A 10613-nucleotide genomic window follows, 5' to 3' on the forward strand; every position below is an offset into this window, starting at 1 on the left:
TTTTAATATATTAAGTGCAAAATTCAAAGTACAATCATTAAAAATGTGAAATAGGATAAAATAAAACACGTATGAAATTTCTGTTAGGCTCATAAATTCATCCAAAAATTCCATAATACTATCAGTTACAAAAAGAAGGTTAGAATTGTATGGATTTAAAAACAAAGAGCTTAGAATTGTATGATGAGTACGAGTGTATGACAAAGTCTTGTGTCCAATCCAGTGTTTCCATTAGTCATTAAAATCTCTTTCTCTTCTTCTTTCACACATACTTTTCTACGTGTGATCCGTACGGACGCGATTTCTTCTGTTTTCTTTTCTCGTTTTTAAAAAACGCGATTTCTTCTTTTCTCTTTCTCCTCTTATCTTAATAAGCAATGGCGTAACGTTTTTATGTCTTTTTCCAATCTAAAGAATTCTTTTTTTTTTCTTTCTCTCGTCTTGTGTCTACTCATCAACCTCTGGCTGTTAATGTTGTCTCTTGTCTCTCTCCTTAATTTCCAGGAAAAAAACTCTTTCTCCTGAAGTTGTTAAATAGATCTGCGTTCATACAACACCCTTATTCCTCATCAGTTCTTTATTCAATTCAATTTCTTTCTTCATAAATAATCTATCTTTCTCTGTTTTGACAGGAACCCAACTTTTCAAAAAAAATACATTTCTTTTTTGGGTTTAAACTAAGTCAGCTCAAAAGTATCATCAATATTCCCACTTGTTTTCATTCATAAAGTTTCAATCTTTTTTCTCTGTTCTTTAAGACATGAATTGTCTGTTCTTGTTCAAATCAAAGAAACCAACAAATCAACAGAAAGACAAAGACAAGAAGAAGAAGAAGAAGAACAGAAGGAAAGGCAAAGAATTGTTACAAAACTCAGCTCCAGAGCTAACGAATCGGAGTGAAACGCAGTCGTTTAATCTCCAGACGCCGAGATCGTTGCCTTCTCCAAGAAGCATCAAAGATTTGTATACAGAGAGAGAACAGAATCTTAGGGTTTTCACTTACGAAGAACTCAGTAGAGCCACTTATGGGTTTAACAGAAGGCTTAAGATCGGTGAAGGTGGATTCGGTAGTGTTTATAAAGGAAAGATTCTGACCACTGGAGGAGCTGATTCTGATCCTCCACTTGTCGTCGCCATTAAGAAACTCAACCGACAAGGTTTACAGGTCATAATTTAATTACTTTACTTTCTTGTCTTCTCTCTGTTTCTTTTGCTAATTTAATCATTAGGAGGTAATTAAGCAATTAGATGTAAAGCTAGCTGAGAGATTCTTCCAAGTTGCTTTGATGAAAAAAGCTTCTTAGAATTGTCAAAAAAGAAGAAGATTAGATTTGATGGAACAATGAAGAAAACTCAAAATTTGTCACTTGTTTCATGATGGTGGAATAAAGACTTAAGAATGGTGAAGGAAAAGAGTAGGAATTAGTCAATGGATGCATTTATTAAGTCAACATCGTCACTATGTTTTGAATTTTTCTTCAAAAGTTTTGAATTTTCCCTTGTCTGTGGTTGAATGGCGTATTTTAGGGTCACAAGCAATGGCTAGCAGAGGTACAGCTTTTAGGGGTAGTGAATCATCAGAACGTTGTGAAACTCATAGGTTATTGCTCAGAGGACGGTGAGAACGGCATCGAGAGGCTTTTGGTTTATGAGTACATGTCGAATAAAAGTTTAGAGGACCATCTCTTCACCCGTGGATCACGCACATTACCGTGGGGAAAAAGACTCGAGGTCATGCTTGGTGCAGCTGAAGGATTGGCTTATTTACATGACCTCAAGGTACAAATTTAAAACTATCAGGGGGAATCTGGTTTTAGACAGACCCTTTTAATGATACTTGATATTTAAACAATGTTATACAATAGGTTCTATGTAAATCTCGAAATAGAGCCATAGTTAGTAAATTAGGATTGAGACATTCAGTAACTGTGTTGTGATCTTTTGGGGATGAAATATAGGTTTAAGTTTCGCCTTGTGTGTTTAATGAATACATTGGATGATCAAGACTTATTTATTTGGTTGCAGGTTATATATAGAGATTTCAAATCATCTAATGTGCTCTTAAACGATGAATTCTATCCGAAATTATCGGACTTTGGGCTTGCCAGAGAAGGACCAGAGGGGGACAATACTCATGTCACAACCGCAGTAAGTATTGAAAACTTCTCTGTTATTTATGTCGTTCGTTTTAGTGTTGTGTATTTGGCTTGTTCTGTTTGGTTTGACATGTAAGCTCACTCATAGTTTAAGGTGATGAATGTTCATTAAAATGTTGTCTGTACAGAGAGTTGGTACACACGGCTATGCAGCTCCGGAATACGTGCAAACCGGTCATCTTCGCGTAAAGAGTGATGTCTACAGCTTCGGTGTTGTGCTGTACGAGATCATAGCCGGACGCCGAACCATTGAGAGGAACAAGCCAGTAGCTGAACAAAGGCTATTGGATTGGGTCAAAGAGTATCCTGCTGATAGTCAACGCTTCAGCATGATCGTTGACCCTAGGCTACGAAACAATTATCCAGCTGCTGGAGCTAAGAGTTTGGCTAAATTGGCTGATCTTTGTCTAAAAAAGAACGATAAAGAACGACCCACGATGGAAATTGTAGTGGAAAGATTGAAAAAGATCATCGAAGAATCCAGTAATGAAGATTATCCGATGCCTGTGACTACGACTAAGGAAAGTAGTCAGGTAAGGAGGAGACAAGTTGCAGAACCTGTGAAACCAAGTTTGAGAGGAGGTGTTAGTGTTAGAGGATGATTTTGAGTTTAGAAGCTTTTTTTGCAGTTTTATTACTAAATAAGTTAATGGTTTTTACAATTTGTTGGTTTATTGTGAGAGATTAGCGGTATATTTATTGTGTGTTTATAAATGAAATTTAATACAGCGAATGAGAAGAGAGAATCATTGGAGGTTTTAAAAATGTATTTTACTGTTGATAACGTTACATCTTAGCCAAAGCTTTCGATGATAAAAACTTTATTGGTTATGTGCAAATTATTTGTTAGAAGCGAACTTTTTTTATGCATCAGACTATTATTTAGTGGTAAATAGCTTTGTGATTACCTGTGGTATTTAACTAAATACCCTGGTGGTATTTAACTAATTATTTACTTAGGAAATATTGTTCTACTACTCTCTACCAGTTCGTGAAGAAAAGAAAACTGTACTACCACCAAAAAGCATTTGAAGGAAAAATATTTTTATACCTTTATTTCCCACTTTTCGCAAGTCACCAAACTTACCACAAAAAGAATCAAATGCAAATACTATTACTCAATCTTCTATCAAATCATCAAGCAAAAAAAAAAACTTATTCTTGTAGTTTTTCTCGTATATATTTTTCGTAACTCCAACATATATAACTTGATTTTACATCTGTATACTCTCCTTGAAAGATGATTTTACCCAGCAGAAAGAAAAAAAAAAGACAAGAAAATTTACTCAAAGATGCCATGCACTATTATAATTCACATAGGCATTTACAATTTTCTCTTCTCATGCTCCCAAAATTTCAACTGAAGAAACTCTTTTTTTTTTCCCTTACAACAAAAAAAAAGGAAAGAAAGAAAACTAGAAAATTTAAAGGATCTTTAGCTTCCTTTTTTTTTTCCCCAAGACTTGAAGCTAAAGTTAAAAAGATCTCAAGATCAAAAGAGAGAATCCAAAACCAGAGCTTCGTAGCGTCAGAGACAATATAGCTTTTTATTTTCTTCTTCTTTTTTTCTTAAACCTAATTTATAATTATTATAATATCCCCCAAAGTCTGGATTTTTTTTTTATATAATTAAGCAGCAATAACAGTTCCATTGCGAAAAGCATAATCACGAGATCTAGTTGGTGAAGAAGAAGAGCTTCTCTGTTCTTTCCTCCTCATAGCTGATTTAACAGAATAAGACAGATTCTGTTTCTTCTCTTTCGCTTCATCTCTCTCTATCTGTTCTTGTCTACACTCTTCACTACAAAACGGTGTGTCTCCTCTGCCAATTTCACAAAAAAAACTTCAAATCAGACACAAAAACTTGATCAAATCAACACAACTGAGGAGATGGGTATTCCAAAAATCTGTCCTTTCTCCCTAAATTTTCATAATTTCGACTAAAACAGAGGAATTTGAAAAAACTGAGGATCCAAAAAAAATCAAATTGTTTTTAATGGGTTATAATAATCAGATCTGATTAAGTATTGGTTAGGTCTTGAAAAGAGTTTTTACCTGTACATGTAGATGTCTCTGTTATCACCAAGAGGTTTCTTACAGAGGAAACAGGCATCCAAGAAATGAGGCTGTTGGTTGTCGAAACTGAAATCATGAAACCTTCCAGAGACAACAAATCTAGGAGACGAAACAGCGTACTGGTTGTAATGGTTATAACAATAACCCTGAGGGTAGTTGTTGTTATGATTCCTGAGACTGTTCAATCTACCGTATGAGAAACGGCCTGAAACGACGCCGTTCTGGTTGTTAATATTACCAGAAACCCCAGCTTCCATCTCTGATAAAGAAGAAGCCAAAGAAGAAGTATTATCAACGTCTTCTTCTTCTTCGATGAAATAAGGCTTTCTCGATGATGAAACCTCCATTTTTTTGTGTTCTGGTTTTGAGAGCGAAAGAGAAAGAGAAAGAGAAAGAGAAAGAGAAAGAGAGAGAGAGAGAGAGGTTTTGTTGATGTGAAGAAAGTGTGAAGTGGCATTTTATAAGAAAAATATCTTTTGTATTTTTTGGGGGTTTAAAGAGAGAGAAAGTAAGAAACTAGGGGCGAATTTTGAGAGAAGAGGAGAATCTGTTGGCTTTTTGTAAAACTTTTTAAACGCTCATTTTCGAAAGTACAAGAAATCGAAAACCACTTTTGTTATTTTCTTCTGAAATTTTACTTTATTTTGACACGTAAGAGGGAATGATCGAGAGGAGCGTTATAGAAAAAAAAAAAAAATTGGGTCTAGAGGAACTCTCTAGAGAAGAGTAGTAGAAAGTAAAATAGTTTCTTTTTATCTTCACGTTTGGTGCTTTTTAGTTCAATTATTAACTTTCACATGAAAGTAAAAATTACTCAATTTGATTTTTTACTATGACATGAAAAAGTTACATAAGTTTGAAAATTTAGCCATTTAGGTAATTACTGTAAAAAGTAACTATTACTTTTACAATTTCTCATGGGTACATATATATATATAAGTATATAACTATATAAGATAGTCAAAATAAAAATAATGCAATTATATAATCATACATATTTATAGCTTATATGATTAAATCACCTTTTACAAATAACTTTTTTACTAATCAGATTGTTTAAAATAGTAGGTGGATGGATTATACTAAACATTTCTATTAGCTAATACACTAGTAATAGTATCAATCAATATACTGCTATAACCATATTGAATACATAATTTCACACATTGAACTAAATATAAATTCTGATTTAACCACTATTAGTAACAAACAAACAAGTGAATAAAAGCCTACAGTCGTACAGTGAGTGAACAACTGTGAGATCACATCCGTCCAAAGGAGAAACAGCCTTTTTTTTAAGGTTTACAAAAACAAGAAGGAAAGCAACAAAAATAGCGGCAATACTGTAAATTACAAAAACAACAGGGGCCATAATTGTAAAACATAGTTTGAACTTCCATCACGGTTCGGTTCCATAAACTGTAGGTCCCACCACCAGCACTCGAGAGACGTTAAGAAAATACTAGTAAAAAAAATCATGGGGTTCGCAGGGAGAAGAAGAGTGGAGTGGACCCCACGAGCGTGTGGGGGTTTTGGTTTTTTTGGAACCGAGCTGAGGCGTTACCACTTTTACTACTTACTTGTTGTTCTGTCTCTCTCTCTCTTCTTCTTTCTTCTTTCTTCTTTCTTCTTTCTTCTAGTAGTATAACTCGACAAAATGGTAAATTTGAAGTTTTTTAATTTTTATTTCATTGAAACAATGAATTTGAAAATGGAGAAAGTTGTCGTATTGTCCACTTTATGAATTTCCGTGAGTGGGTGACGTCTTTAGCGAAGACTTTGAGGGAGGGAGCTGCTTTGTGTGGAAGAAGGTACAAATAGTAGTGGTGCGATGAGGTCGGTGTTTTTTTTTAATGTTTTTGATATTTTACTTGGTAATATAATAAGCAAAACAATTGTTTCAATCTAGTGTGGACCTTTGTAGAATAGTGACTAGTTTCAATCTCTCCTATTTTTAGAAGGGTGAAAAGGATATTTTTGGTACGTTACAACCTCCTCTCAGACGAACTTAAAGTTCACACCATTAACCAGTCACCAAACACCGTCTATATATACTAGTCAAGTAAATCTTTGGGGACTGGGATTTTGATTTTATTAATCTCCAAGTGGTTAACATAATCTAATAGTTAAGTTCTCAACATGCTGTATAAATTACCTATGACTATTGAATATATATAAATTTTACAATTACCGGTAGTCTAGCAATTGCAAGCAAAATGAAAAGTATTACCATGTTCGGTCGTTAAACAATATAAAATGAATACTATAATTGTATAACTTATTGATGGGGAGAAGATATTGTAAGAGGATCTTGGAGTGTGATACACCTTACTTACACGAGCTAAGGAATACGTGCAAGCAAATATTTTAACAAGTTGACGTCGCACACTTGCGCAAGCCTGAGGGCTCCGATGCTATCGATTAGGCCTAAGATTTCGGTTATTTCGGTGAATTCGGTTCGGTTATTTCGGTTTTTTGTTTTTTTTTGAGTTTTGAAAATCTTACCAAATTGAACCGAAATATATTTCGGTTTGGTTATTTCGGTTTCTCGGTTAATTCGGTTTTAAAATTTTAAAACCGAAATTAACCGAAATTTGATTAAAAACATGAAAAATCTGATTTTTCGGTTATTTAGAGATAATTTTGGGTTTTTCGGTTTTATTTCAAATATTTCGGTTTTTTCGGTTTCGGTTATTTTGGTTATTTTAGGGTAAATTCGGTTATTTTAGGGTAAATTTCGGTTTTATTAGTTTTTTTCCTAAAAAAATTAAAAAAATTAAAAAAAAAGTAAAAAAAAAAAATCGGTTAACCGAAAACCGAACCGAAATAACCGAAATATTTCGGTTTTTTGAAAAAAAATTGTACCGATCGGTTCAGCCGCCATAACCGAAACCGAACCGAACACCAAAAATATCGGTTTGGTTCGGTTATTTCGGTTCGGTTTAAAATCTCAGGGCTACTATCGATACCCCCACTTGTTTGTGTGTTTCATTCTCCGAACTAAAACCTACCTAATTATATAAATTCCATATCTAATTTCAAATTAATACTATTTATAAAATGTACTTTTTATTAATTCTTCCATTTTAAAATATAAGATATTTTAGCTAAAAACACGCATAATAAGGAATATCAATTTTTAAAAAGTTTAATCAGTCATAAACAAAACTGCATAAAATAAATAATAAAAAATATAAAACTAATCTAAAAGTTGCCTAGATAGTTAAAAACATCTTATATTATGAAACAAAACAAAACCTCTATAACATTTTATATTTTGAAACGGAGAGAATATTATTTACACCTTAACCATCATTTAAAATCAAATAAATAAATATACTTTTATTGTCTTTCAGATAAAGAAATAATTTATTGTGACCCTGATTGGTAACGGCTGTTACTTTTAGCTGTAGAGACTTTGACTTTAAAATTTTAGCTGCAGAGATTTTGGTTGTAGATGCTTTGACGGTAAAAACTTTAACTATTAAAATCTGATTGTTTACTAGCAACTTTTAAATTTGTAGCTGTTTTTAAATTATTATTATATATTAATAATACAATTTAATAAATATAAATTATGCCAGAATTTAATTTATATACCAATTTAATAACAACAATAAATTTTATTAATGATAAATTAAAAAATTTAAAAATGTAAGTCAATCAAATATGTGATTTTTTGTTTGAAAATTCTGTTTTTTCTTTTGTGTTTGGTGATTGATTTCATTGATATTAATTGTTTTATATGTTTTTTTAATTGAGTAGTCAAAAAATCCATTAAATACTAATCAATACATTGTTTTGAATGTTACTCTTTTGTGAATTTCGTAAACTTTTTTACACCATTATTAATGATGATGATAAAAAAATAAAAATTATTTTTGAAATGGATCTTAAAAGAAAGAGAAAAAATGAGAATTATTAATTTGTAAAAATGTAATATGTAAAATATATATACATATACTTTGGAGAGCTTTTCAATATATTGGAGAGAAAAAAGAATGTTTTTGTAATTATTTAGTTTTAAAGCATGATTTAAGGTTTAAAAAAAAATGAGAAAACAAGGAAGGAAAAAAAAGAAGTGACTTTCAAAACTTTAAAAAAAAATAAAAACAACAAAAGTCTAATTGACTAAAAAATAACTGTAAATACTTTAAATATTTTTAAATTAAAGTCTTAAAAGTCTCTTACCAATCATGGCCACTTAAAATGGTAAAATGGTGGTATTATTTTTGAACTCTAAATCAACATACACCAAAACTAATCGTTTTCACTTACGTCGGTCTTTCTCTATCTTTTTCACCTTTTCCCTCAAATTCGTATTTAATTATTCTCTCCTCTTTTGTCATTTGACTCATTTCCACTTTTCTTTACGAAAAAATCGTGGTAACTTTGTCACTACATGCCGTGGACTCACCGCCCAAACCCATAGGGTATGGTCTCGAAGACTTGAAGTACGTACGTATTTACTCTCCTCTGCAACTGCCTCTCGAATTATTTGTTTCATCCGTTGAACCGCTATCACTATTATTACTAGTGTCCATGATAATTCGTCTTTCTCGTGAGATCAATAAATTAGAGTTATGTTACAGTCCAGTCAATATAAAGGTGTGTGAATAACAAACTTTAATCTTCTGTGTGTACGTACACTTAGACGTTTTACCTAATTTTGAATATCGTTCAAACTTTTATATTCTCGTTTAATGTACTATAGTCTATATATAGTGGTTGGTTGATACTCGTAACAGGAAATGCTAAAATGGTTGCAAACACTACCTTTTTTTTTTTTGTCAAACGGTTGCAAACACTACTAAGGAAATAATTAATAAGCTGACGTTATACAATTATTTGGGTCAATAGTTAATAATTATAGAATTGATGTTTTCTTCACAAGTGTTTTATTTTTCCTTTGATTTGAATCATACACACCTATTAAAACAGACTAGTGTGTAGCTTTTGTGTAAGTCTGTCAAAAATTCAACATGGTGATGTCATAGCCAATAATAATGTATGCTTCTAGATTTCACCTAAGCAACTACAATAAGAAACTATTGTTATAAAATAGCAAAAGTGCTATATATTTCTTTACGAGGTTTGTATATTTCATCAACCACTCCTCTTTGCCGGGAATCCATCGCCCCTAGCTATAGACTTTTCTTCTTTTTTCCTAGTATTAAATATTTTGAAATTGTGCAAGACTTGTCACCAATAAGAACAATATTTTCTGGTTGAGCCTACTTCTTTGGGCTGTTCGAACTTACTTATTTTTTTAATAAATTTTTTGGTATTTAATAACTGGCGGAATTACAATAGCGATTTAAGTGTCTCAGCAATAACTATGGTTGGGTTGAACATGCCCGATAAAGTAACGAACAGAAATTAAAGAAAGCGAGAGAGAGCATACATATAGGTATATTAGGGAGAGAGCCCTCAAAACCAATACCCTAGCATGCCACTTAGCTTCGGAATTCTCTCCTGTGCTAAGTAGGTGTTTTGCGTCTATCAAGATGCTGGAAGATAACTGGAAGACGCTAGCATGCCACTTAGCTTCAAACTTACTTGAGTGCAGGGCTAGAATGCCACTTTGGAGAAAAAATAATCTGTGTATGCCACTTTATAATCTGAGTGCCACCTATAAATATGATATTCCCAAATTACCTTTAATGAAATTATATACGAATTGGTACAATCGAGTGAGAATTAAACAACTAGTACAAATAGTATAACTGAGTAATATACAACAAGTAGTACAACTGGTATAACTAAAATATAATAGGACATGTAGTACAAATGATATAACCAAAAGATATATAACATACGGTACAACTAGAACAACTAAGAAATAATTGAACAACTAGTACAAAAATATAACTAAGAGAGAATAGTACAACTGAAACAAATGGTATAACTAACTAAATAAATAGGACAACTGGTACAAATAGTAAACCCTAGCGTTGCCACACACTAATTCGTCTCTTCTTGCCGTTTCTCCATTGTTGATTGTCTTCTCTTGCAGCGATTGTGCACATATCACACCCAACCTTCACGTGATCTTACCTCTTCACCCACCACCGAGTGATCTTCCCTCTCTTTTGTTATCATCACTGCAAATCATCATCTCCACCGTAAATCATTATCTCCACCGCAAATCGTCATCTCTATTGCATCAAATAGAGAACTGAGATAAGTTTTGGCTATGACAATACACACAACAATAAAAAAGAGAAATATGAGAAATTCAAAGAAATTGTAAATATAAACTATGGGTTTTTAGTCTTTTCAATGCATTTTATTTAAAATAAATAAAAATCTTAAATTAAAAATATTACAATGGCATTCACGATTGTTTTTTGGTCAAAGTGGCATTCCAGCAATTGATTC

At 32.4% G+C, this 10613-nt stretch overlaps 2 protein-coding genes across 2 annotated transcripts; one reads left to right on the plus strand and one right to left on the minus strand.

Annotated features, from left to right (window-relative positions):
- On the plus strand, positions 282–2958 carry LOC104760189 (probable receptor-like protein kinase At5g47070). Its single transcript, XM_010483076.2, has 4 exons — positions 282–1165; positions 1528–1779; positions 2026–2148; positions 2285–2958. The coding sequence occupies exons 1-4, from the start codon at positions 761–763 to the stop codon at positions 2756–2758; spliced, it is 1254 nt and encodes a 417-aa protein (XP_010481378.1). The 5' UTR covers positions 282–760; the 3' UTR covers positions 2759–2958.
- Positions 3302–4669, minus strand: LOC104760190. The gene is made up of 2 exons (XM_010483077.2): positions 4212–4669; positions 3302–3978 (listed from the first exon to the last, which is right to left on the minus strand). Exons 1-2 carry the CDS (start codon positions 4577–4579, stop codon positions 3786–3788), a joined length of 561 nt encoding a protein of 186 aa, XP_010481379.1. The 5' UTR covers positions 4580–4669; the 3' UTR covers positions 3302–3785.

The sequence above is a fragment of the Camelina sativa genome, chromosome 18 (genome assembly GCF_000633955.1).
Source record: "Camelina sativa cultivar DH55 chromosome 18, Cs, whole genome shotgun sequence".
In the NCBI taxonomy this organism is placed as follows: domain Eukaryota; kingdom Viridiplantae; phylum Streptophyta; class Magnoliopsida; order Brassicales; family Brassicaceae; genus Camelina; species Camelina sativa.

Bases quoted from the DNA above. Each gene is read 5' to 3' on its own strand.
- LOC104760189 (XM_010483076.2), top strand. From the start codon at position 761: ATGAATTGTCTGTTCTTGTTCAAATCAAAGAAACCAACAAATCAACAG. The intron at 1,166-1,527 runs GTCATAATTTAA...GGCGTATTTTAG, and splicing joins TCAACCGACAAGGTTTACAG to GGTCACAAGCAATGGCTAGC. The intron at 2,149-2,284 runs GTAAGTATTGAA...TTGTCTGTACAG, and splicing joins ATACTCATGTCACAACCGCA to AGAGTTGGTACACACGGCTA.
- LOC104760190 (XM_010483077.2), bottom strand. From the start codon at position 4,579: ATGGAGGTTTCATCATCGAGAAAGCCTTATTTCATCGAAGAAGAAGAA. The intron at 3,979-4,211 runs GTAAAAACTCTT...TGAAATTGGCAG, and splicing joins AGAGACATCTACATGTACAG to AGGAGACACACCGTTTTGTA.